This window comes from Penicillium paradoxum (assembly GCF_028828445.1).
Source record: "Penicillium paradoxum strain IBT 22861 chromosome Unknown utg000007l_segment0_segment0, whole genome shotgun sequence".
Classification (NCBI taxonomy): domain Eukaryota; kingdom Fungi; phylum Ascomycota; class Eurotiomycetes; order Eurotiales; family Aspergillaceae; genus Penicillium; species Penicillium paradoxum.
This window is the reverse complement of record NW_026643185.1, coordinates 1,841,304-1,868,009: the sequence shown is the minus strand read 5'-3', so window position 1 is coordinate 1,868,009 and position 26,706 is coordinate 1,841,304. Positions and strand designations below refer to the sequence as shown.

The 26,706-nt window shown below is 48.2% G+C and overlaps 10 protein-coding genes across 10 annotated transcripts; 5 read left to right on the top strand and 5 right to left on the bottom strand.

The window, feature by feature from the left end:
* Positions 1–472: 472 nt before the first annotated feature.
* N7457_008257 (uncharacterized protein) lies at positions 473–1,381 on the top strand (the record flags this gene model as incomplete). Its single annotated transcript, XM_057179300.1, has 1 exon — positions 473–1,381. One exon carries the CDS (start codon positions 473–475, stop codon positions 1,379–1,381), a length of 909 nt encoding a protein of 302 aa, XP_057027686.1.
* Positions 1,382–3,533: 2,152 nt separating this feature from the next.
* N7457_008256 (uncharacterized protein) lies at positions 3,534–3,734 on the bottom strand (the record flags this gene model as incomplete). The annotated part of the gene is made up of 1 exon (XM_057179299.1): positions 3,534–3,734. The coding sequence occupies one exon, from the start codon at positions 3,732–3,734 to the stop codon at positions 3,534–3,536; it is 201 nt and encodes a 66-aa protein (XP_057027685.1).
* A 544-nt stretch (positions 3,735–4,278) lies between these two features.
* Positions 4,279–4,994, top strand: N7457_008255 (O-methyltransferase; the record flags this gene model as incomplete). Its single annotated transcript, XM_057179298.1, has 2 exons — positions 4,279–4,645; positions 4,690–4,994. The coding sequence occupies 2 exons, from the start codon at positions 4,279–4,281 to the stop codon at positions 4,992–4,994; spliced, it is 672 nt and encodes a 223-aa protein (XP_057027684.1).
* A 2,025-nt stretch (positions 4,995–7,019) lies between these two features.
* N7457_008254 (putative RING finger domain protein) lies at positions 7,020–8,476 on the bottom strand (the record flags this gene model as incomplete). The annotated part of the gene is made up of 4 exons (XM_057179297.1): positions 7,020–7,266; positions 7,328–7,776; positions 7,818–8,303; positions 8,378–8,476. 4 exons carry the CDS (start codon positions 8,474–8,476, stop codon positions 7,020–7,022), a joined length of 1,281 nt encoding a protein of 426 aa, XP_057027683.1.
* An 800-nt stretch (positions 8,477–9,276) lies between these two features.
* N7457_008253 (FKBP-type peptidyl-prolyl cis-trans isomerase) lies at positions 9,277–10,861 on the bottom strand (the record flags this gene model as incomplete). Its single annotated transcript, XM_057179296.1, has 3 exons — positions 9,277–10,227; positions 10,290–10,721; positions 10,775–10,861. The coding sequence occupies 3 exons, from the start codon at positions 10,859–10,861 to the stop codon at positions 9,277–9,279; spliced, it is 1,470 nt and encodes a 489-aa protein (XP_057027682.1).
* A 320-nt stretch (positions 10,862–11,181) lies between these two features.
* On the top strand, positions 11,182–14,704 carry N7457_008252 (putative DNA damage repair protein Mus42; the record flags this gene model as incomplete). The annotated part of the gene is made up of 2 exons (XM_057179295.1): positions 11,182–11,236; positions 11,286–14,704. The coding sequence occupies 2 exons, from the start codon at positions 11,182–11,184 to the stop codon at positions 14,702–14,704; spliced, it is 3,474 nt and encodes a 1,157-aa protein (XP_057027681.1).
* Positions 14,705–15,090: 386 nt separating this feature from the next.
* N7457_008251 (uncharacterized protein) lies at positions 15,091–16,808 on the top strand (the record flags this gene model as incomplete). The annotated part of the gene is made up of 2 exons (XM_057179294.1): positions 15,091–16,188; positions 16,248–16,808. 2 exons carry the CDS (start codon positions 15,091–15,093, stop codon positions 16,806–16,808), a joined length of 1,659 nt encoding a protein of 552 aa, XP_057027680.1.
* A 386-nt stretch (positions 16,809–17,194) lies between these two features.
* Positions 17,195–19,064, bottom strand: zrfD (putative plasma membrane zinc ion transporter; the record flags this gene model as incomplete). Its single annotated transcript, XM_057179293.1, has 4 exons — positions 17,195–17,453; positions 17,506–17,605; positions 17,669–18,748; positions 18,815–19,064. 4 exons carry the CDS (start codon positions 19,062–19,064, stop codon positions 17,195–17,197), a joined length of 1,689 nt encoding a protein of 562 aa, XP_057027679.1.
* A 697-nt stretch (positions 19,065–19,761) lies between these two features.
* On the bottom strand, positions 19,762–21,295 carry N7457_008249 (serine/threonine-protein phosphatase 2A activator; the record flags this gene model as incomplete). The annotated part of the gene is made up of 3 exons (XM_057179292.1): positions 19,762–20,205; positions 20,261–20,612; positions 20,673–21,295. 3 exons carry the CDS (start codon positions 21,293–21,295, stop codon positions 19,762–19,764), a joined length of 1,419 nt encoding a protein of 472 aa, XP_057027678.1.
* Positions 21,296–21,459: 164 nt separating this feature from the next.
* Positions 21,460–23,184, top strand: N7457_008248 (uncharacterized protein; the record flags this gene model as incomplete). The annotated part of the gene is made up of 2 exons (XM_057179291.1): positions 21,460–23,017; positions 23,069–23,184. 2 exons carry the CDS (start codon positions 21,460–21,462, stop codon positions 23,182–23,184), a joined length of 1,674 nt encoding a protein of 557 aa, XP_057027677.1.
* Positions 23,185–26,706: the final 3,522 nt, after the last annotated feature.

Here is a 26,706-nt window from a genome sequence, read left to right as displayed (position 1 = left end):
GATGATACAAACAGGCAAAGCGCAAACCGGTTCTGAAGCTATACTGCCTAGGCAAGGCACATGCTCTTTGTGTAGATTGGCACAGTCTAGGGTGGTGTTCCGAGCGTCCCACATATCCCTGATCAACCGATTTATAGACCTGCTGCCCGACCCAGGAGGGGGCATTTTTTTGTATACAAATGTAAACCCGGTGATACTTGAAGGCTCAAACACCTTTCTCTCTTTGTTGCAGGCGCGGTCATACATCCCAGTACGTACAGGTACCCAATGGATGTATTCATGTACTTCGCAATTCACCGCTATCTCTTGCTCATTGTATTGGATATTGCAGTTTCAGCTTCCTTTCTTTCAACCCCTGCTCAATCAAACAGAGTGCCGAGTATCAGCTCTACCGGAGGCATTATTTATTCTTGGCCTGGCCATCAGTTTTCCTCTTTCAACTGCCCAGGAGACTCAGACGAGTGAGATCAAAATGCCCGATATTCTCATCGTCAACGACAGCGCATCATTTGCTTCCAGTGATACTTTCTCCACTCAAGATTCAGCAGAGCAACCACGAGTCCAGCTTCGGCGGAGAAGTACAGTTGTCCAACTCACAAGAAAGGTGTCAAAGAGAATATCTAAAACAATCCTAAGAGGCGGGGCTCATGAAAACGAGCTGAGCGAAAGTAACCTCAGAGATCTCGACAGCGCACCGTACCTTGATTTGCACAGTCCACGGTCACCCAAACGCTATATCCATGAGGCGAAACGACAGGAAGCTATCTATGAAGCTGTCGAAGAAGAATGCCCTCCTGTGGACGTGGAAGCCGTGAGAGAAATGCGTCTCCATGAATCGTATGCTGTCTTCTGCCAGAACTTTACGCTATCGGGGGGAAACCGGATGAGCAGGAGATTCGACTTATCTATGGGAACGGAAAGGGCAGAGGAAGATGCACAACCCTCTCACGGCGATCAAATTCCCCAACACCTCGACAAATTTGAATTCCCGAGTTCACATGCCCATCCCGAGCACATAACGGTCGATGCAAGGCCCAGAGCAAACCCCGTCGAGTTGCCAATATCCCCTTCTACGGTTCTCGATAACACGCCCATATCTCAATCAATAATCACCGAGAACTCATGCCCGGAATGGTCAGATCCAAACACTCCGAAAGTTGAAGAGGACCTCCTTACACACCATTCCAGCTTTGAAATCACCCACAACTCCAATTATCCCCAGGCACCCCCTCGAATCATCACCCCGACTGTATGGATGGACATGCAGCGCGAGGAGCGAGAGCGCAAAGAAGCTCGACACCAAAGATTCCTCAATCCCTTCCGCTCGTGGTTTATGACCACGCAACCCTCGTGGGGGCGGAGGTATGAGACTGTCGAATAACAGGTCACATTGTCAGGCCAAAGAAGCAGATCCGGAACGTTAGCTCGATTTTTAAATCCGCTGGCTGTAATTTAAATTTCCAATTATCTTAACCAAACAATCCACTTTAGGCTCTGCTGCTTGCTTTTCCTTCCGAGACATATTAATATATCTTACTCTGACCCCGCATCGGCGATCGCACCTCTCGCTTTCACAAGGAGTCTCGACGCCCTACGCGCCAATCTTATTGATTATGCGGTCTAACCCCGTACTCACGGAGTATCGTGGCTGGACTAAGATCTGAAAAAAACCATCCACAATCGGATACGAACAGCCCCCAACAGCCATAGCTTCTTCCGGTCAAAATAGACGAACGATCGCTTCCCATACTCCGTACATCTTTCTGACATGGAGAACTTAAAAGTACAATAGCGACTCATCAGCTTGGTTCTTCAGGGCCGTGAAGATATGTAAGATGCGCTACTATAAAACCACCCCCGGCTTGTCCCGAATTTTGACCGAATCTGTAATCCTACCCTAATCACTGGGCATTTACTCCAAGCTCATACGATAGGAGCTCTACTGAAGACCTTCATTCGGCCGGACGGTTGGATCAAGGTTGGACCTCGGTACCTTAACTAGGCACTTATTATGATCTCCGTTATAATACTTCAGGTATTGTAGGTTTCTGCCAGTGTGAAACCAGGCATTCCAGAGCAGCAGATTCGATTCTAATTCAAATCCACCCCTAAGCGCTTTGCAACTTTGTATCTAGGTCTATGATCCTAAAAGGCGTCACGCTGTAGGTCGGCCGTTACATGGGGGTCTAAAAACGGCTTATTGGGCGAAGATCCATGAGACACTCAAACAGGACCAATAAGCCGAAAGCTTATGAGACACTCATATCTATTTACATACCTCTATACTCCGTACTCCGTACTCCGATACTCGGTACTAAAACCGTTGAAAGCTAATTAGAAAAATACTGGTTTATGTAACAGCTCTCGTGGATTGATGACGTTGGAGGGGCTTGTGGAAGAGTCTCTATTGCTAGAGCCCGGGATTTGAGTGAGAAAGATACGAATATTTCAATCCTATACTGTATACCTAATATCATTAATCCTAAAAGGAGAGGAGGCAAATTCCACAGATACACTATGGAGTAGTGGGAGCCCAATAAGTTATCTGCTTAGCATTGATCCAGGTCATACCTCTGCTTAAAGCGGTTGCCTCGAGTTTTGAAGCTCATGGTACGTAAAGAACTAAGCTACCAACAATGAGCCCAGTTTCGCTAATTTGCCTATTAAAACATCCCTTCTAAATCCTTGCTGAGTGCCTTGCCCCTGAGGAGCCCTGAAATAATCAGCTAAGAGAAGCTAAGCAATGGATTGCCTAGGTGATTTGCCTCTATTTGTATCTTAGTGTGCATGAATTGATCCAATGAGACAGGGCTATATTCCTCTTCGAGCGCTTGCACATCTATCCACCATGCACTGGTCCAAATAGGGTTGTAAAAGTACTGTTGTTTTGCTGGCGAAGCGCCGATAGCTTGTCGGAAGTTGCATGATTACCGGGGGGATGATGTCTCAGACAAGAACTTGACACGAAGCAAGAGAGTAAATTTAGTGTGAGAGTTTTTTGCAGGGTATCAACGAAGCAGTCCAAATTGGGTAGTATGCTCAAGAGTCCCTCGGTAGTCAATTCCAAACAAGCAAACTACAAACATCCGTGAAAGCGAAGGACCATAAGTATAATGACTTTCTAGTGGCTGTATCGCACCTTTTGGCTTGAGGAAAGCGGTTTTTGAAAAAATATGCATTATAATATGTGCATCTGCAGTAGGAAATTGTATTTTCGAAAATTGTGAAGTGAGCTGATTCAGGCACAGGAGGATCAGCGAGGCGTTCCGTAAATGTGTCGAGGTGTCGCCGATCAGTCCTCGAGGCGGCTCGCTCTCCCTTCGCATCCGAACCACTCGACAAAAAGGCACAATGGATTATTTTTCCGATATCGATGGTTTTTGGCTAGGTACTAGAGCTAGTAGGCTAGAATGCGAGCAATAAAAACAGTGTCTACACTCTTCGCCGATCAATCATTGGCATTCATGCTATTGCGGTAGTATGTACATCAATATCAAGAATGTATCCGCTCCCCTCGAGGTTCTGGCGCTTCTTCAATACCGCCTATCAGTTTGGTCGTCTGGATGGGTGCCATTTCCTTCTTCAAAATGTTCATTTTCAACGTCTCCATCCAAGCAACCTCTTAAAACACGCCGTGTAATTCCAGCGCCATTTTGGTAGGCCTGGTCTATAGCACCAACAATTGCCTCTTCCTTCTCGTCGGACTTGGGAAGTCTTTGGATCGACCACACCATGGCTCGCGAGTCTCGAAAGGCCAATTGCTACGAAGATAGTGAGGGGTGACGATGGACAGGAAACTGGATGCGACGTCTTGAAGCACACATGCGTAGTTTTGATTGGGGCGAGTTTGTATAGTTCTTAAGATCGTTTCTTGCAGAATTTATGCAGCTCATTTTACAAAGCATGGTTGGATAACTACAATGAAAACCCTCAAAGTCCAAATTAATGCCGCAGTACTCTTGGCTTATGTGAAACTGACCTGCCACCCAATCACCAGGGAATTTAGACTCACACACTAACTGCCTTTTGATCAGAATTTACTCCGTACTCCGTACAAGGATCTCCAATACGAAAGATTTCCGGGAGCTCGGAAATTAAGATCGACCTGGGGCATGAGCCATGATGTACGAGCATAAACAAAACCATTCACCCACTAGCCATCCTAGCCATCCTAGATTTCCTCAGGTCCTTTGCATTTCGATAGAAACTACTCTCGCATTGCCCAGAGCCTGTCAGTCATTCACCATCACAGCCAATTCTACCCAAAAAGCGCCAAGCATGGAAACCAGACGCCACCGAAGCTATTTTGGGGACAACCCACGCTGGGCAGGAGTAGATTTCTACAGCATGTCACACTCGCACCCAGCATCGCGCCCCAACACAGAAACTCTACAGAATACCTTAGCAGCATCCGATGCCAATGAGCTACCGAGATACGCGCTCTCCGCTCCCCAAGCAAAATTCATTTCTCTACACTGCCGAACAGCGGGGGTGGTGCACGCGCTCGAGGTCGGCACTCTTGGCGCGTACTCCGCCATCTGGATGGCGAGCGAGAATCCCCAACTCCATGTGACTACTGTTGAGTATGATAAGCATCACGCTGAGGTGGCTAGAGCAAATATCGCCCAGGCTGGGCTGGAGTCTCGTATTGAAGTAATCCAAGGCGCTGGGATGGACGTTCTCTCGCAGCTTCGGGGGAAGTCCAAAGAGGCGAGCGTCCCCGGTTTGGATTTGTGTTTATTGATGCAGATAAGGTAAACAATTGGGGTTATTTCCAGCTGGCGAAGGATATGGTCCGGCCAACCTCGGTTATCTGTGTGGATAATGTTGTTCGTGAGGGGCTACTGGTAGATTCATATGTGGCGGATCCATCGGTCAGAGGCTCGCGAGAGGTTGTTGAGAAGGCGGGCACCGAGCCTGGTGTTGACTCGGTCGTTTTGCAAACTGTTGGTGAAAAAGGGTATGATGGTTGGCTGTGGGCTGTGATCAGTTGATATCTTTGGTAGCAACTCTGAAGGTGTTTATGGGCTCAGAATCATAATGGCCTCCTCCTCGCCGGTTCATTTGCGCATAGTGTTGATGACAAATGCTCGTCTTAATTCTATAGAAAATATTTTAAACCCATATGTAGCATATAAAATTGGATCGCGGTGCCTGGTTTGATTGTTTACCGAACATAACCTAAAAGAGTGAAGGATTTATGCACCACAACTGTATTCGTACATTATATATCTTGAGACGACTTGTCGCCGAAATAAAAAAGGGTTGACTGTTTTCACCCTATGAGATCAACTGATCAACAGAAAATATAGTAGACTATTGGCCCAAAACGGCAGCATCTAACAATATTGTGCAAACTCATAATGGCCTTCGATGTCAACCAAGCAGTTCGCGTGTGGAAATCTTTGACATCTTCACCAAATCACTTGGACCAAGATATGCCAGTATAATCACTGGTGGTAGAGTTGAGGTCCAGGGATTCTTCGCGTTTATCTACTCTGGCAAACTCTGTCCGGTACCGACCAAGTAGTGGGAACAAACAGGCAAAATTCAGGACGCCAAATCAGCCAAATAATGAAAGTATGAGGGGGTCACCGTATCATGTCGTCTAGTTTAGCGCATGAGAATACAAATATTGCATTATCTCTGTATGCCAGGTCAGAAGAGAGCCCCATCCCTTGTTCCAAGGACCAAGAGCAACAGTCCATTTCATTTGACCACCTGAAAACAACTTCAGCCTTATAAATTGGGGAACTGTCTTGCGTAAATTTCTACTTGGAGTCTTGTAACCTGGGGTGACTCCGACTCAATGATCTCGATATATGAAGATAAACCACAGTGAGTCTACTTTCACAAGGGAACTGCATGGGAAATCTACTTGTCTGGACTCAATCCAATGGGACGTAGGTAAGCTAGAAGTGAGATACAGGTCAATCTAATCAATCCAACCTCGATATGTCTACTACACCCTCTGATAACCTTAGAAGTGCGCCCACAGTTATTTTGGTCGGTTGGTAGGTAAAGCGATTCTGCCGCGACGGATGATTGATATTGCTCATGTAGGTAGTTCTAGCTAGTAATATGTATTGAATTACTCGAGGAATCATGTATTTGATGGTCCTATCGTTGTCTTTCAAGATTATTCTGCCTCGATTTATTATCTGAAATCTAATATCCGTGTAAAATATATATCTCTTTTCCTAAAGGTGGGCACATAAAAACAAGTACCCAGTGAAGATACAGGTCTTGACACCCGATGTTCAGAAAAAGCCTTACATGTTAGCTATATATAGATGTTAATTATCTTACGGGAAGAAATACATAGAACAAAAAGAAAAACTAGAAATCAACCATCGCAGGCTCTCCAGTGTATTTCCAAGGTAAAAGCAAAAACACAAAAAGATGGACTCGCGGGGAATCGAACCCCGGACCACTCCCATGCTAAGGGAGTATTATACCACTAAACCACAAGCCCAATTTGATGGAAAAGGCATGATTTTTGTGCTACATAAGGGGAATCACTGCATAGTACGTAGGTAGTTGAGGCAGTTCTTCAGACCACACTCAAGCAGAAACATTCGATGGCAAATGTTCCAACAAGATATGCACTTGTATCTACGCTAAGATGTTAATTCAACCATGGAATCTACGCAATATATTTATATCAGTCTCTAGATGGACTTTTCAATGGTATATGTATTGAATGGAATGTAAAATGACATTGCGATGTGAGATGAGTATCTACCTACATGCATGGTTCACATGGAGAAAAAGGCTCCAGGAACCCGATTCTCGTAGAAGACCAGGCAAAAACTTATTCTTCATCGCAGAGAGCGGAGTCACTCGTAAAAAGGGGTATGAGGGAATGTGTAAAAAGTGCGCGAGATAAAGGGAAAACCTATCCAGCCTGCCGAATCGCTAAAACAGACAGATCAAGCATGGTATTCAAAAGAAACCGAAGTGAAAGGGAAGGAAAGTAGACCCACTGCGTGTATATCGTATTGACAAACCTGATCTTCTCATGTGCTGCTCCCAAATCGATTGGCAAACCAATTGGCAAATCCTCCGCCACTACCCTCGCTTCGGCTAGGCTGTCGGGTGCTAGATCCACTAGTTGCTTGCTCAGGGGACCGAGAAATCTGCATAGAAGAGAAAGAAGACCGACCGCTGCGTGTAGTAAGAGCAGAACTGCGACGTCGACGAGATGTTGGCTGCTCAGGACTATCCTGAATCACAAGTGGGTTTTCACAAGTGCCATCTCCACTTCTAGGGCATATGCCGTTAGCTGAATATTCTAGACTTGTGTGCTAGACATCATATCACTTACCCTATGTTTGAGGCTATACCGCGCCGGCAGTGTGGGCAAGTGTTGTGTTGGGTGAGCCATGCCTCGATGCAGGCGAAATGAAACCAATGTGTGCATGGTAACACGGTGACTTCCGTGCCGAGTTCAACGCTATCCATACATATCGAACACTCTGCATTTCCTTCGACTCCCATCATCTCTCTATCGACCTTCTTCTTCGGCAAAGACTGAATGGCATTGTCAGATGCTGGGGGTGCCGCAGTGCTGGCTCCTCCCGTGTTTTCAACCAGTTGCGTAATGACACGGTCAAGCTCCTCCTGTGAGTAGACTGCGTCACCACTTCGATCCATGTTGAGAATGGCAGACAATATGGAAAGAGGATTGGGGCCTGCCGGGCCACGAGTCCCACGAGCGCGTCGCGTAGTTTGTGCCCCAATGTCAGCGCGAATGGCGTCCATAATCCTGAATACCTGTTAGTTTGCTAGGATGTAGAATTTGACGAGGAATATACAAACTCCGTGATGGTCATTGGGTTGCGATTTATCGATTGCGGCGCATCCGCATTGCGGGGACCTAGGCCTGGGTGATGGCCGGCAAGGTGGTCATCCTCGAGCCAGTCGGGAGAAGTGGAAGATTGAGGATGAAAGGGATCCTCTCCAAATCCTCTGTATCCACGAGGGTTAGGCTCCATCAAGCTTTGTAAAATTGTGTCGAAACTTTGCATCATCATCGGAACCATAGGGTTCGGGCCGTTATTGCGCTGGCCGGAGGGCATTCCGGTATCCAGTGTCGCACTGCTAAATGAGAAACGCCCGTCGGGGGGATCTGTATGTGCGCAGGGATGTGTATGGAGGGGAGCCACCTCCGAATAAGCTTGGGCCTTGCCGTTCATATGTCTCTTCTTCTTCCCACGGGTTGTGATCTCTCCATGGGCTGGCATGTGTAGGCGATGAAGAGCTGTCGGCACTGTGTGGTGGGGAACCTTCGGAGGGTATTTCTGGGGGAATCTCAACCTAGAAGAAAAGACAGTGTTAGATATTAGGAATAAATTGTGGGAGGTATTTGCCGCACTATTTCTGTGAACTCAGATGCACAATGCGGGCACGCCAAATTCCCATCTTTAAGCCAAACCCCGCCACAGGCATGGCAGAACATGCGATCGGTGTCCATATCGCGGAGATGTCGCGAATACAACTTAATAACGGCCCAGAGAGCTGTGAGATGCTGTACAACACAGATGTTAAGATTGAAGCTGATCGAGTCGATAAGCAGAATAGTCACGAGTCATTGCCTTATCTGCGGGGGGAGGTCACAGTTGGCTAAATGCCATTGTTTTATTGGATGAGAAAGAGCAATAGGAGATGAGAACAATGGGTTACAAACGTGGCCAACTTGTTACCCGGGCAGGTAGAGGAACAGGGTGGTTGAAGTAAAATGAATCGATTGAGGAGGTCGGCGGTTGCAATGAGGCAATGACGTTGATCAGCAATCGCCTCAAAAAGGCAATGGAACCGCTTTTATACACCATGAAACAAAGAAAACCCACGTTGCATGGACACAAAAATAGAACGTGCATCCTAGGCAGCCTTGTTTCTTTCTATTTCATACGAGACTTCGTAGACTTCGTAGACTTCGCAGACTTTGTTGTGATGTAAGGGCAAGGAGGCGAATACACATAGTCCTAACCTCAAGCCTATTCTTTAAAACTAATAGCACCTCCAATGGGACAGAAAATATGTTTCAATCATATGGTTCAGAAATAAACTAGTACAAAATGTATAATGAACAGCAATAAATGGTCACTTTTTCCATGCAGGGATACAAATTCCTCGCGATCATCTCATCCCTGCCAGATGCAGTGGGGGAGTGAACTGAAAAAAGAGACAGCAATGGATATCACAGGAATGATGCAATTGAACCGGTACCCTCAAAACACCCCGGTGAAAAGACACATGACATTGTCAAGCAGTTTACTTGATCTCAAGGAGCTTAACGTCGAAGATAAGCTTGGAGTTGGCGGGAATGCCGGGAAGGGCCTTCTTGCCGTATGCGAGAGAAGGAGGGATGGAGATGCGACGCTCCGCACCGACAGCCATGCCGGCGACACCGATGTCCCAGCCCTTGATGACCTCACCCTTTCCGAGCTTGAAGGTGAAAGGCTTGCCCTTCTTGTTGGAGTCGAAGACCTTGCCGTTCTCGAGCTTGCCGATGTAGCGCATGGAGACGACGTTACCGCTCTTGGCAGCAACACCCTTTCCGAGCTTCTTGTCATCGATCTTGACTCCACGGATCTCCTTAACGCCGAGGGTTCCGGTGGGCTTGTCACCGGAGGGAGTGGGGCCCTGCTCGAGGTTCTTGGCGAACTGGACCTTCTTGTCGGTCTTAGCCTCCTTCTTCTCCTCCTTCTTAGCATCCTTCTTGACCTCCTTCTTGACCTCCTTGGGCTCAACAGCGGCGGCATCACCGTTGTTCTTCTTGAGCTTCTTCTGCTGGGCCTTGGTCAAGACAGGCTCCTCAGCCTTGGTAGACTTGGCCTTGCTGGCCTTGGCCATCAGATCGTCGAGGCTGACTTCATCCTCAGCAGCGCGCTTGTTCTTGCCCTTCTTGGTCTCAACAAGTTTGGGAGCCTCCTCCTCGCTCTCGACCTCGGTGATTCTGGGGTCCTCCATATCATCAAGGTCATCGCTCTCATCATCATCCTGCATGGCCAGAAGGTCTTCCATATCGAGCTCATCCTCATCAGGAGACAGGTCGTAATCATCTTCGTCCTCATCGTCGTGGTCATGATCGTGGTCGTGGTCGTGACCCTCGTCAAGACCAATGACGTAGTTACCGGTCAGGTAGATAGTGTGGTTACCAGTGACCTTGAAGAAAACGGGCTCGCCCTCACAGACGGTGATATCCAGAGGCTGCTGGTAGTTCTGTAAGGGAGTTAGATATCATATCAAGGACGTCTTAAGACTAAAGATGGTATTGATCTTACCTGGCTGGGGCTGAGAGTGCAGATAACGTTCTCATCGAGCTCAAGGCCCTCCTCGGACTCGGAGTCCTCATCGTCGAGAGCGGGGCCCTTGCCCTTGATGAGCTTAGAGATGGCGGCCTTCAGGTCGAAATCCTCATCATCTTCCTCATCATCATCTTCATCCATAGCGTCCTCGAGGTCCTTGAGGGCAGCAGCTTCCTTGAGCTTGCGAGCCTTCTCCTTGTCGCTAGGACCGCCGTTGGACTCCTCCTCATCCTCAGAGTCTTCCTCCTCATCACTGTAGTCCTCATCATCCTCATCATCCTCATCGAGCTCAAGACCGGGAGGAGCGCGAATGATCTTCAGGGTGGAGCGGGAGGGCTTGCTGGAGTCCTCGTCACCCTCGTACTCTGGGGTCTCATCAGGATCGATAGCGGCCATGCTAACGCGGAACTGGACCAATGTCAGCACAAGCTATTTAGTTAATTGATCACGGTAGAACTGACAGAAGCAGCAGCATTGGGAACTGCTTGGACCGTGGCACCGGGAGGAACCCGGAGCGCATAGACTGCGACAGGCTGAACAGCAGACATTGTGAATAATTAGGATAATTGAGATTCGATATGAAAAGATCAGGTGAAAAAGAGAATGAACCACGCGGATAAAAATGTGGATGAAGAAAAGAAAAAAGAAGAAAAGAAAAGATGCTACCCAGCAACAGATGCGGCAAAAAATTGGAGAAAAAAATTCGATCAATGAGATCCATGAATTGTTCACCGCCTATGTATTGCCGGGCGTGACCGCTGACTTCAAGCTTAAATCCACGTGATGATTACCGAGCTTCGTGCGAGGGCAACGACTGCCTCTATTGCCTTCGTACTTGTATTGGTCATGGTGGTCGTTATAGCCCAACATGGGCTCCCGTCATGAGATAAACTCCAGCGCAGTGCGAAAACGTATTGAAAATCGTATGTTGGGTTGACATATCAGTCTCCACCCTTATCTGACTGTCTTTAGATGACTTCAATGACGAAGAAGGAGAGGAGTATGAGGCCTCAAGCTTCGGCGGGTTTGGAGACTATATGCGCAGAAAAAAGATGAAACTGCAGAATCTTGATGCAGAAATTCGAGCTTCAGCTGGTGATTGCCCGCAAATTTTTCGCGGTGTAGTTGCCCATGTCAATGGGTACACCCAGCCTTCTCTACAAGACCTTCACCATCTGATTGTGAGCCACGGAGGTGGCTTTTTGCAATATTTAGATGGCAAGACTGTCGCAACCCACATCATTGCTAGTGGTTTGACACCAAAGAAGCGGGAAGAATTTCGACGGTACCGTATAGTGAAACCTGCGTGGGTGACGGACAGTATAAAAGCAGGACGTTTACTACCATGGGATGAATTTAGAATAGTGGATGAAGGTCAAGCCCAAAGAGTGCTCAAGTTTGATGATGGCCGGTTTATCAGTCAAGCAAATAACCCTCCCACGGGTTATAAAGATCAGTCACGAACTAGCTGGTACAACTCCCAGCTGCGAGATATGAGCACAGTAGAGGCCAGTCTCAACTCTTCACCAAAACTAGTGACTCCCTCTGCAAGGTCAAAAACCTCATATATGGTTACACCAACCATGCCGAGCCAGCCATCGCAGTCAGACTATGGTGATTTCCCTAGTTTTACAACGGAGGAAGCAGACAAATCCCACACCCCTCAGCCTCAACAGGAGACATCTGATAGTGATCCATCGCAGGCCTCCGTGCCAAAGCCATTCGTTGACACCGAAAATACTCCAGTCCTTGGCCAAAAGAGTCCCACAAAACCAGGCTTGACATCCGAAGAATACAACGCGCAGCTTCTTTCTGATCCGCGAATGCAGAAATCCTCTGTCGTCAATCCAGATTTTCTGCAGCAATATTATAGAGAGTCTCGCCTTCATCATTTATCAACCTGGAAGGCAGAATTGAAAGCTCAACTCCAGGCTGCAACCAAGGAAAAAGCACAGTCTCAGATATCAAGAAAGAAACCCGTCCCAGGATCAAGACGCTACATTCTCCACGTGGACTTTGATTCATTCTTTGCAGCTGTCTCACTTTTGAAGCATCCCGAGCTTCGAGACAAGCCCGTTGCTATCGCTCACGGTGCTGGATCAGGCTCTGAGATTGCTAGTTGCAATTACCCTGCACGTTCACAGGGAGTCAAGAATGGAATGTGGATGAAAGGCGCTTTACAATTGTGCCCTGATCTCATAGTTCTTCCTTATGATTTTCCTGCCTATGAAGATGCGAGTCGGAAGTTCTACGCCTCGATACTTGCCATTGATGGTACTGTGCAGAGTGTCAGTATAGACGAGGCTTTGATTGATGTGACTAACATATGCCTGGAAGCTGGCGGGTCAAATGGAAAGGCCATATCGGAAGGATCGATTGATCGCGAGCAATTCAAAGCGGACGAAATTGCCCACGGCTTACGGGATTCAGTCAAAAATAAAACCGGATGTGCAGTTTCGGTCGGCATTGGTGGCAATATTTTGCTCGCGAAAGTTTCTTTGCGGAAAGCCAAGCCTGCTGGTCAGTTTCAATTAAAGCCAGATGCCGTTTTGGGCTTTATTGGAGACCTTACCGTTCGTGATCTTCCGGGAGTGGGCCAGAGTATGGCCATCAAATTGGAAGAGCTAGGTGCAACCCTTGTCAAAGACATCAGGGACATACCAAAAGAAAGACTGGTATCTGGCCTAGGACCCAAAACTGGAATTAGAATGTGGGAATACGCTCGCGGAATCGATCGAACAGATGTTGGCGACCAAGTCACGAGGAAGTCTGTTTCGGCTGAGGTCAACTGGGGGATTCGATTCGTTAACCAAGACCAAGCAGATGACTTTGTGCGGTCTCTATGTGAGGAGTTGAATCGAAGATTGATGGAAAATCTAGTGAAGGGAAACCAACTCACTCTCAAAATTATGCGACGATCGATGGATGCTCCACTGGAACCGGTCAAACACCTTGGTCATGGAAAGTGTGATACATTCAACAAGAGCGTTACTCTTGGTGTGGCGACTAATGCATCGGACACAATTGCCAAAGAAGCGATATCGATGTTGAGAAGTTTCAACTTTTCACCCGGGGATTTGAGAGGGCTGGGTGTGCAAATGACGAAGCTTGAGCCAATGAAGCCTGGTCCATCTGTACACGAAAGCAGTCAACGACAACTGAACTTCCAGAAGTCTCCGCCTCCCAAGAATATCGTCAAATACGCAGACCCCGATGAACTGGAGAGCCCACACAAGGATGAATCTGTGCGAATTCAAGCCGACCCAGTACTTAGCAATAGCGCCCACAAGCCACTCAACATCTCGGGTACTCAGTTTATTATGCCGACTCAGGCAGACCCCAAGGTCATTTCAGAGTTGCCAACGGATATAAGATCGAGACTTGTTGCACAAGCAAAGCCGCGACAGGATTCTCGCTCTGGGTCTCCATGTCCACCACCACGTTCGGCACGACCGCATGCTCAAGCGGAACTTCCGCCTCAGTCCCAACTGGATCCAGATGCATTGGCCGCCTTGCCAGAAGATGTCAGAAACGAAGTTTTGGGATACTATAATGAGCCAGCTATTACTTCTGCCCTGCCACCCGGACCAACTGTACATGACTCACGTCCAGCAACTTCCGGATCTCTCAAGCTGAAAAGGCCGGCCTCACCACCCAAGAAGAGGCGTGGTCGACCCCCGAAGTCAGCTACGCTTGCGAGCAAACCTAAACCAAAACCACTGAATCAATCGAGTTTTGGCTTTGTTCTTCCACGACCGGCGGCTGCATCTACTAGTCTCGAGGAAGATATCTTGTCTAGACAAGCATCCCCAAACGCTGAAGAGCCAGCCCGAACATCAACTGAAGCTTCGGCGGAATTTCTTGCGGCTTTACCTGAAGATATTCGACGAGAGGTTCTTGAAGAACAAGAACGTACCCGCATGCAGCAGCGCGCGCGACCTCTCGCATCTGCACCAAGACCTCCATCCCGGGCACAAGAGGTCCCCTTTCTTCCATCAATTGCCGTGGAGAAGCGTCTTTCTCTACCACCGCTCCCAAAAAGGCCAGTCTTTACATCACAGCGCCTGTCTCACTTGCCGGATTTGCGGGACGCAGTTGGCTCGTGGCATGAAGTCTTTGCGGCTGGTGGTCCCTATGCCGAAGATGTTACATCATTGTGTAAATATCTTTCTAGTGTGACTTTGCAAGAGAAAGACTTGGATAAAGCTGTTTCGGTTGTGCGCTGGTTGATGTGGTTGGTTGATGATCAATCGCAGCACCGAAGTTCTGAAGGACCACAAGGGTCCCGGTCAGAGGGAACTATGACTTGGGAAGAGGCTATAAAGAGGATGCAGCATAGTGTGCAGCTGGCCGTCGCACAGAGAGAACTACCTCCCGTTGATTTCTCGTAGATAACATTCAATGTCAAATATAAACCCGTCGATTTCATAGTATTCCGGACTCCTGAATGTAAACAAATTTCCTAGATGGGTATAGATGCAGGCAAGAATGCGAGACTTTCCTGCCCACGTTCTTATGATGTTGTATAAGAATAGAGATATCGCTTGAGTTGCTACCAAAATTACCTTACTCATGTCGTAGTAATGTTGGAAACAGAGGATGGGCGAAAAATGTGACAGGTCAGAACTAGGGTATCGAGTGGTGAATACGGAGTACTCCGTACACTAGTATGAGGTGTGCAAGAGGAAGGTGGAACGGATACCCCCCCGCTCTCATCCGTCAATGTGCGATCCCCTATCTTCATAATCTTTCCATATTACGGAGTCGACAACCTATCATGGCACCTGTCACTAATGGCCAATTTTCTTTTAACGTTGACACATTCTATGTCGCCGCGTCGGGCGGACAGATCCACCGTCGTGCAGCGCCCCCTGAGATCAAAGCCCTCTACGATACTGTGACTATAGAAAAGAGCACGCCAGACCACCCAGGACACTGGTATGAAGCGCAGCTTCTTCACTATGGCCTGCCGCCGTCAAAGGTCAAAGCAACTGCCAAGATGAGGTTGTTAAAAGCTTTGCAGGATGGCGGCTTAAGTGTTCCCAAGGAAACTTTGCAAATCGAAAAGAACCTGAAAAAGGAATGGAAGAAACATGGTTCGGAGGAACGGATGCAGGCCAATACCAAGACCACAACGACCAAAACCGTTATAACCAAGATTACCACGGTTTCCAAGACTGTGGCGTCCGAAACTACCGAGAACAAGACTGCTACCTCCAAAGCCGCGGCTAAACCTGCAGCGACTAAGGCTACTGTTGCTAAAATTGCTGCACCCAAGGATGCTGCCCGGAAGAAGGAAGCCGCACCTAAAACGACTGCCCCGAAATCAACTCCTGCTAAATCTACGGCAACTAAGCCCGCTGCCTCCAAAGCCGCGGTTAAAGCTTCGACGGCCAAAGCCACTGCTCCCAAGACTACTGCTCCCAAGACTACTGCTCCCAAGACTACTGCTCCCAAGACTACTGCTCCCAAGACTACTGCTCCCAAGGCCACTGCTCCCAAGGCTGCTACTCCCAAGGCTGCTACTCCCAAGGCTGCTACTCCCAAGGCTGCTACTCCCAAGGCTGCTACTCCCAAGGCTGCTACTCCCAAGGCTGCTGCTCCTAAGAAGACTACGGCACCCAAGTCTACTACCCTCAAACCTACGACAGCGAAAACTGCAGCTCCTGGACCTGCTACGTCCAAGAGAAAGAGGGCCACGACTGATGAGGAGACATCGAATTCACCACAGACCACCAAGCAGCGCGTCTATGGTGGTATCAAAGCCGAAGAAAACACGAGCATCTCTCCGAGTAGTCACACAGGGCTGAGCGGATGGCCTGGGCAGCGAGAGTCCCAGGATGCGCCTCCTTCTTACGAGGATGCCTGCAGAATGGTAAGCATTCTTTTGCTTGTTTACAAACATAACAACATTTCTCTAATTTGATTTATCAGATCGAGGGACATTATTACAATCCTCTAGATGACCAGATGGTTATCGACAGCGACGGTTATGGCCATCCCAAATCTGAATCCTCAGACCCGGGATCTCCGCCTCGAACGCTGAAAAACACCCTGGGCCTACTGAATGGGACATATAAACTCCGTTCTCCCGATATTGAATACCAATGGCCTCATCAGTTACCACAAGAAGGAATGACTCTGTCGCTTCGCCTCAATGGGAAGGAGATATGGGGGACATATAGCCTCGGCATGTTTGAGGGTGTGTTTTGGATGCCAGAGCGACCCATGAAACCATCATTTGAGGCCATTCCATTTTATTGGCGTGGAAGAGACACCGGTGAAGGTGAGATGAGTTTCGATTCTGAAAATGAAGGCTGGATTGAGTTTTCGGGTGAGGGTGATATTAAAGGGATGATCAACTGCTGTGGTAATCTCACGTTCCGGGGGAAGCGTATCAACGGTTCTGTTCGAACAGCAACTGATATCCGTGAGGAATGGGACGGGTACAATGAGAGTGAATACGAACGAGAAAGAGTTTCTCGATGGCATTAGATACTTAGAGTGCTTACTCTCATGCATCGTGGCAAGGTGCAGTTGACCGAGGTGTTCATCAGGATCAAGGCTTGAAACAAGTAGTCTTTGTGGTTGCCTGGTAAATTGATTTACCTTCCAAGGTTGCCAATTAATGACAAAGCTTTGGTCTCTACTGCTGGATCGATCGTAAGGTAGATATGCACATTGAACTCATGGTTTTATCATGAAATTCACATTTAGTGTTCCATCTAAACAGCTATCCAAAATCTATATTCCTTTGGCGTTATATACACGAAGCCAATTCAGAAAAGTCTACCCACCACCTTCTATACTGCGGCCAAAATGCATAATTACCCTCAAAAGCCGTATCAAACATGTCAGAGGACAAGTAGATCGTGCAGAGATTAGGCCCAAGCGCCAACGATGCTCATGCAGAAAGCCCCCAAGAACACCAGAATGCAGGCATACACCCTTCTCTTTCCGCGAAGAATGCGCCAGCTCTCGTCGCTGAGGAAGTCTTCCGACATCAACTCCACAAGCGAGGCGAAGATTAAAAGCCCTGCTGAAATGGCATTCATAACTCCAACAACGAGGAGACCAACTTCTGAATCGGGGCTGTATAGTGTATGGGTTGCAAGGCCAATAGCCTGCCCGATCGGGGTTCTAGATCTTTGTTAATACGTCTGAACCTGCAGTGAGTGAAGAATCAACATACGTGCAGCCATACGCCAGAGACATGATCCAAGGCTGGAGTTGCTTTTGCGACCAGGGGAGTGAGGCAATACGTGATCCTAGTGCCAGACCCTCGAATGTTTCTATAGTAAATTTGGTCAATTTATCGCACGAGCGACTTGAGGGTACAAGGGGGGAAAACTCACGATGGAAAACAATAGCAATTAGTAGAATCACGAATTCATTCCCAACAGACACACTAAGTGACATGCCAATGAATACACTATGGAAGAGAATGCCCATTTCAAGAAGATAGACCTGCAGGGTCTCCTTCCTCTGCTTCTGCTCGGTGGTTAAGGCGATGGAATCGTCATGACTCTCCACATCTGCCTGGATAGTCCCATTGTCTTTCTCATGATGAGTTTGAACGTCAGGTGCAGATGAAACGCGAACTACCTCCGCTACTTCTTCATTGCCTTCTCCCATGCGACTGATGGCTCGGCTAATGCTCGATGATCTTCCAATTAGCGGACCCAAATCTCGCAAATGAGATCGACCGTCCATTCCAGCGGAGTTTGAACTCAGCGCCCTAACGTGTCGAGGATGTTCAGGCACTTCAAGGGCTGGAGTTGAACCCTCTGCCGCAATTGCAGGAGAGGAGGGTCTTGTAATTGCGGCGTGATTCCCTCCGCGACAAATGCTTTGAGCTGGACTAAATACCATTTCTATTATTGTGACAAAAAAGATACCAGCCAAGGCAATCGCGCCTGGCATGGCTGGGTAGTCATTTGTCCAGAAATTGGACAGACATGGGTCTCCGAGAGAAGTAAACGCCGTTGGGAGGAGGTGCACGAATGCCGTTGCGATGAGGACACCGGTTCCAAAATGAGTGACGAAGAAAAGAAAAGCTGGTGGAATGTGCATTCGCGGGAACCGAGTTGCGAGAATAGGAAATGCACAGGCAATACTTGAAGTGCCGAGGATGATGAAGAGGGCTGCAACGTGCAAAGGTAGGTCATATGCACCGCGGGCACCCCCTGAGGCACAGCTTGATCGCTTAACTGGCTCCGGATACTGCTGTGTGACAGGTACATCCACGACGAATGTTGGTTTAGAAGTGAAATGAGCTTTCAGATTATCGAAGGAAATAATTGCTGAGACAAAAAGCACGGAGAGTAGCCACAAGGCCCAACTCTTGATAGCCTGATATGATGGAAAAACATTATTGTTTGATCTTGATCCTTGGTAGCCAAGATCGAGGTTAGCATACTGGGGAGCGAGGCGTCCTGCTCGGTCATTAGAATGTTATTACTCCGTACATAGTATTCAGAAGAAAGATGAGCTATCCATACCTGACATTGTCAGGGACGCCTCGCGCCCCGGGCCAAAATGACTCCCCACAACTTTTTCTTGCGGAAGAATGCCCTTCCAATTGGAACTTCCCCGCAAAAGGCCGGGGCTGATCTCGCCGTCCTTGTTTTCGCGAATGTTCGAAATACCATTGAGATCTTGGCGGGTAGTCAGATCCGGAGAAAAAACTCGGGGGCTCTGGTTCCACTCCTCGTGTAGCCGAGTCTCATCGGTCCGAGACGGGCAATTCATGATTTTCTGTGATATCAATCTACAGCCCACGTTGTGAGTTGTGAGTTGTCATTTAAGTGGCAAATGAAAAGGACAATCGAATTCGCCCCCAAATCCAGAGCAACCTGGATCCCGAGGGCTTGGCATGGGGACAACTCGTGGACTCCGGCCCGATTTGCCTTGGCAGCGGACCCTCGACTATTGTGATTCGGCCAGATGACTCTTTCGGACCGGGATTGGCTGCTACACCCTCACGATGTGCCGCTATGATTGGATTCTCGTCATCGCCAATGCTTGAATTGACATTAGGGCTATGATACGTACTATAACGTTGGCCGGCCACGGAATCTGATGTATCAAACCTGTTGGAATCTGCATCTGCAATCAAGTTAGGAATAGAAAACTCCATAGTTCGGAGGTGTAGACCAGCAAGATTGAGGGAAAAGGCCGATCTCAGACAGTTACATGTACTAATTCATGGGTGAGAACCTTCGAAAGGACCCGTCGAGTTCGGGTTAATGCTAGTCTGCAACTTGATATCGGAACTACCCGGCCCTAATCCATCCGCTCCATCATTTGTATCTCGGCTACAAGATCCAATCGAAATGGAGTAAACGTATTTGGCATGAGCATGCCGTCTCGGGTCGGAAGTGGAGGCTGCTACACAAAACAAAATAGTGGGTGTTTACTCCGTACATTCGTATTCTTTGCTTTTTGATCATTTAGCCCAGGGAGCCTTTGTATGCACATCGGCATTTCCAGCCTGTGAAGGCGAAGGCCGGGGCTGTGCGGACCACGGTGCTCTGGTGGGTGCCAAAGGGCCTGGAGGCATCCTGGAAGTATCTGGCAGAGCGGAGGGAACTCTGGTCGCACCACCGGGCATTGAACTTGGCAAGCCGTCTCTCCTCGCTCCAGCCCATGGAGCTGCGGTCGCGCCCCCCGGGGGAGTAGCCTGCATACTTGCCCCGGCGTTGGCCCAGGGAGCCTGAGTGCCAGAATTTGGTTCGGCGGGCCGTGCCTGAGGACCGGATGCTGTATGAACCGTGGAAGGGGGCAAAGCGGCATTGGGGTCACGTTCCCAACTGAATAGAGATCCGAAGGGGAAGTGCTGTACCACGGGGAATTTTGAGAGAACTTCCGCGTTGTACATCTTAATCATTCCCTGGTTTTGATCTGTCAGCACAAGCATTCCCATTGACTATCATAGTTGCACCAACTTTATTAATCTTGCCCCAGCCAGCTTGAATGCCCGAAATATCAAACAGCATGGGGCTGTGCTCCCAGAATGGGCCTTTTTTAACATCGTAAATGAACCCGATTGCGGAGAAATATAGGTTAGTTAGGCGTTCTTTTTGAACGATATTTGCCTTTGCGATTGCACTCGGTTCCGGCGCATTAAGCAGTGAGCCTTCTTCAGGGGTCAAGTCAGTGTCATTGATGGCAGGCGAGAACTGCGCAGACCCAAAGATATAAGGGATGAAGGAATGATCATCTAGGCCCCAAACGCCATGGGAGCCAGCAGGCTCAAGGGTGTATGTTTTAATGAGTAATCTGATAAGTTCTAGGTATCTAGATGATGATAGTCAGTATCGGACGAAATATACCATATCGGACTTTTACTAGACTCACGGCTGAATCACCCCGACCACGATAGCTCGTTCTTCCACGCCTGGATCGGCTTTTGGGAACCCATTCAGCTTCCATATTCCAGCCAGGAAGGCGAGGAAGCTCAATTCATGACCAGTCCCATAGTCCAATCGCTGCCCACTTCCCCAGCTACCCAAGAGGTATGCTTTCAACTCCGTCTCCGCGGTTGTACCATCACCAGAACCCCTCTGTAAGAGCTCAGCCGGCAGGCATTCTCTCAGCAGGTCGGACGCGCGACTTTCGACAACCTCACACCATCTCCGAAAGCTGATATTTCCAAAACGCCGCGGGCCGGTATCTGGTGGGACCTCCTGTATGATGTCTTCGAGTTTCGAGAGAAGTCGCTGCAGTTGTCGAACCCGAGCGGAAAATTGTATCGTGTCGCTATTGAGAGTCCAGGGTTGTACACTGTCGTCGGGCAATTTCAGCGGAAACATAGATCGATTGAGTTGTAGTATCCACGTCATGATATCAGTATAGCCTTTTGAGGTTAGGAAAGCCGATACATCTTGCGACTCGTGTATCTTCTTGTTCGGATCGATGAAGGTGTGTGCTATGGATGAGTCCAAAGGGGACAGCACACGAATCACTGGAGCATTAGCCATTTTTCTGGATTCGAAAGAAAACCCAACTTGAAAAAAGTGGGAGCGTGATGACGGAGAGAGCGTTGGAGGGGAAGCGGGATGTTATTATTCGCGGCTCCACCAAAGCTCCCTTGCCGCGTCAAGATTCCTTCTCTCGGGCTTCCCCACGCGTTTTTTTCTTCATGATGGCGCAAAAAAGATCCAAACGTTCCACCGAATCCAGTCTTGACTTCCTAAATAATATCAATACACCTTTCGTGAATGCACAAGATCTCAAAAGGCGCCGCACCATTCACGGCGATATCTACGACATTCCCGTTTCTCCCACGAACCAATCTCCAAAGGTTGCTCAAACCGAGCCAAGGAATACCAGTCGATTGGACTTGAGAAACCGCCCAGCACCAGGGCTCGCACCACGCGATTCTTCTCTCATCGACTCCGACAATGCAGAAGGCCAGGGCTCCAGCAATGGCGAATCCGAGCCAGAAGACAGCGAGTCCGGACCAGATGGCAGCGAGCCTATATTATATCAAAATAAACTCGACGGGAACGACGAGGAGAAAGGAAATGAAGCTCTCGAAGATCTGCCAAGTGAGGCCGAAGAGGATCCATTCCCTGAGCCGGTCGATTTATTCCCAGCCGATGAGGCTCAGGTTGAAGAATCCAGAGATGAATCCGACCGTAGATCCGAAGACGAATACAGTGAATATGAGGATCAAGTAGGGAGTCATGGTAGCAATGATTCCAGGGATGCACACTATGATCAATTTGGAGACGAAGGCATCGATGACATTGAAGAATCAGGAGACAACGACTCCCTGGTTGGTGTTCAAAATCATTCAACATATACCCAGAAAACCGTACGGCCGAAGGTCCCCGAGGTGCAAATTTGCGCGACAAGTCAAAGTAATCACTCGCGTATAAGTCGCGGCTCAGCAGATTCTCAAGAACTCCAAAATTATCCGTCGGGGCTTCATGAAATACTAGAGACACCAACGATCCAGTCACCCTACCCAGATCAAAGCCATCAAAGCGCCCGCTCCGATATATTCAGCTGGCTCACCGAGGCCACCAAGGAATCTGGTTTCAAAGAAACCTGGGATGCAATCCGGGTAACAAGAAAAACATTGAGAACCCATGCGGATTCCTCTATGAAGGAGCGCTTCGGACATATCATAAAGCTGATTCAGCGACTCCGTGATCACCTCGAGACGATAGTTGACGACCCTGCTTCAGCTTCTTCCTCAAAACATCAGTGCAACCTCCTAGCAAACAACATTTTTAAAGAAGTCCAGTGGATCCTCTATACTGAAGCTCCAGAGGATGATGATGAGGGTGCGCACCTGGTCAATCAGCTCGAGGCTCATATAGTCCCCCGACTAATTGATCTGATCATACGTGGATTCAAGACCTACAAGACTATTAATGATCGGGGGGTGCGACATTTCCGCATCATTCTGGATTTGCTTTGGGGATGCTGCGATAAGATATTTTCACTTTCTCGGATGCCCTATGATATTAGTTTGAGTGTGAGGGCCTATTCTAAAAAGATAGTACAGCATGTGAAGGTTATCAAGGATGCACTAAACGATGGTAGGCTGCGTGAGACAGCCACCCGCATCCCTCGACGGCCTCAAACATACAAGCATTTTGTCCTGGACGAGCTCGATGGACATATTTCTTGTGGGCGGTGGACATTTGCCGAGAGGAAGGCGCTTCGTGATGGCCTACACTTATATGAAGGTAAGCTTTTCGATCTCTCATGCTGTTTACTTTTTCTAATGGAATGAACAGGGGAAGATAGATTTATTGATATCAAATGCGACAATATAATCGGCCCCCAACTGTCCGAGCGCATCGTCCAAGATGTCCAAAATCAGACTATCAAACTCAACTTGGATCCTGCATGACCCAAGGGAAAGGTGGGAGACTTGCGGCCGCAAGGAATGTGAAGTATTGCTGGCATTGTCTATTTGATACCCAAAGACCCAAAGGCTGCCCGCTCACACTTGATTTGAACATATGTACCCTATTGCGGGAGTACTTCATAACGATTTGAATTGATACCTTTCAATAAAATTGCAATCATCAATCCATTCCCCCAAATATCGACTTGCTTAGTTACGCCATGAAGATCCTTGGTATATGACGAGGTCACTTACGCGAAAATGGATTCGCGGCCAGGTCTGGAAGCGATACCACTGCCCCAAAGGTACATGATATAGACGAGGTAGACGACTCGCAAGCGTCAAGCGAAAGGTCTTGCAGAAAAATCCATCCTTGACCGGTTCATGCACGAAACGCCTGCTTTCGCAGATCAGCGCTTGCATAGAACCGAGTCTACGCCTGCGAGCATCAATCACACTACGCTGCCTATCTGCCTAACCAGACCCTTCAGCCCTTCCAAGGTCATATTTTATTCTCCCGAGGTCGATACTGTCACTCGGGGTCTAGGCTTGTGATCAGATGCTCTCTTCGCTAGAGAAGTTGTGGCTCGTCCAGTCTCCTCCAGAGAGATTGTTCCGCTCTGAGCTCATCATCATATTTCACCATAGCATTTCCCAATCCCTGATACCACTTTGGCCGATCTACTTGACAGTAGTGTGTCTTCGTATATTCCCAATATTCTGGGTACCAGCCGCCAAATTGCCAATCAACGATTGCAGAGACCTTTCCATTATTCACCATGATATTTCGAGGGGCAATATCTGCATGGGTAAAGTAACTTTGGTAATGGCGGGAGCAGCATTCAGTAACTTCTGAGCCGATTGCTTCGCTGCATTCCTCAATCGGAATATTCGCTCGAAGGTATGAGAGGAACTCTTTGTGACTCATGAACGGCCCAAACGTGTAAGATCCGTCTCAGTGGTCCAGGATCCTGTCTAAGCTTGCCGATGCAACTATTCCTCCTCGTGGAGGCTCTGGTTTCCGAGGCTGACCAATATAGCTAGCAACTTAGGTGATGATGCTTCTCTTCTGTTCTTGAGGCAGATGGCCGTGATACCACGCTGCCTCGAGGTCCATTTCACGGACATACTCCATTTCGATAGCCAGCACACATTCATAGATGTTTGGCTCTGTGTAGCGCTTGGGCTTGCAAGCTTGTAGCCAGGTGCCTCTTGGGCCAAGCTGGTTCTGAGCTATCTAAGTGTACACAGGGATTAATATGGACATGGGTTTGCGGTTTTAGCTAGTTAAGTAGGCGCACTGTCTCCTTCTATGAAACACTGCAATCTTGGAGCGATGCGCGATCAGTATGCAACCTTGACAACATTAATGCCTGTGCTAGAAGGGCACAAAGATGCAGCATAAGGAGCACGGTGATTGAAGGAGGTGATATGGTAGCCGCGGCGGGCCTCGGAGTCACGTCACGGGAGACACGGAATTAGCTCGCTTGGTGAATAAATAGCACCCATTCAGTAAGAATAAAAAAAAGCAGCAACAAAACGGCGATAGATTCCTAGGTGAGAACTCTTTCGGTTGCCATATCATAAACAAGGGTGAGCGAGGTATGCGCGCGGCCTTATCCCCTCCCTTCTGCTTTATATATTATTTCCATTGAGACTGCAATGACTGTATATAGGAACCGTGCGACATTATTTCAGGTCTGATATTGAAACCTCATGATGTTACTAACTAGGCCTTTATAGTCTCGACCATGTTGTAGCTACGTAGCTTCAAGTGAAGCAACAGTTCTCCTTCTCGCGTCAGACAATCAGAGAATTCCAACACCAATTGTAACCTGTAATCCTCAGCGTTCTACAAAAGGCTTATTTTAACCGCTTATACAATTTACTCGAATATTCAAGAGATTGTTTCTGAGCTACTGGAGGGTAATTGAGAAGCCGTTCCAATCGGTAACATAATCGATGACATTTCAAACCAGGATAGCTAAATTTTTGTTTAACACTCCAAGAAGCGAATTCTCAACCCAGTCTCTGCGGAATATCTACCAGTCAACTCACAAAGGCGCAAGGACAGGCGAAGGGTAGCGGCTAATACCATCCAAATCAAAAGTGACACTTTACGTAGTCCATTGTTATGATCGAGACAATCCTTGGAATGTACCAACACATAAGTATTCTATCAGGGTTTCCTTCATTCTTCAAGTGGTTGCCTCAATAGTGGTTGCCTCAATAGTGGTTGCCCCAATAGCGCTTGTGCATCTCCAGCATACGTAAATATATTGCCTGGGACGTTTGTGCAGGGAGTACACTGTTATCACTGTTCGTAAAGAATAATATATAGTCTGCGAAGATGTGGGCTATCGTCGCGTAGTGAACCAGGTTCGAAGCCTCTGACTCAGCTGCACTATATGGGCGAACACCTGGTCTGATTCCTCGTTCATCAAAGCAGGAGAATCAGCCCACTTTGCCAGTCTCCAGCCGATGATATGGGTCTGTCGGAGAACTGGTTGATTTTGAAGCTCTAGAATCCTCTGTAAAGTGGTGGCTTTGGTACGGAGCAAGTAATAGTTCTGTACGGAGTAGAAGAAGTACACCGCACATCTTGGTGGAACTCTGCAGATGGTTCGATCTTGTTGAGATAGTTGGGTGGGGCTTGGTGTAGCCTCACTTCCAGGGTTGTTCAGGGGGAATTAATCTCTTGGGCTCCTGAGCATGCCGAGACATCTTAAGTACCTGGCAGTGATACGAAGACCAGTTTGAGAGCTATTTGATACCAAGGCAAGGAAAGAAAATGAACATACCAGGTCCTGCTTTCCAACCCGGCCGAAAGGCAGCTTATAGCGATTGGACCTCGGGCTCACATCGCGGATGTGTTAGAAGAAGCAGAACAGTATGAGCGTGTCTACAATGCAAAATGCAAGGGGAGGTACCCCAGACCGCTGCACAACCGCATCAGGGGTGTTTATTCCGAGGCCAAGAGGAACTGTAGAGCAGCGGCGATCCCCCCCTCCTAAATAGACACCGCTTTCTCTTTTTCCCGCTTTCCCCTTTTCTCCCCCAAAGCATCTCGACACCATTTGCTTTTGTCGGTTTATTTGCTTTTTTTTTGTTGTTCTGAGGTCTGGGATTCTGTTGGTCTGGAGATCAGTCTCTGAGTACGTGTGAAAAAAAACCCCTTTGGAACGGTTCCGCGGCGGGTGAGTACATTTTTCCCTTTGTTGTATGTTTGTTTATAGACAATGGGAGCTTCGATGGACACAATTGCAAGCAATTCAGCTATCGTTACGGTTGGATTATCCTGCCTGGCTAGGATATCTGAGTTTTCTGCTTGTCTTCGAGACGTGACAAGCTCTTGAAAAGTCCATGAAGTCGCATGGATTTCAACGAACCTCCGATTTCGTGTTGGGGGTGCATAGGAGCTTGACAACCACGTGTTTAGGAACTGGAAATTCCTCAACCACTGCTGACCACACTTTTTCTTGGGCAGAAAGCTCACCAGTACACGCCGACTGAACCTTGCCTCGA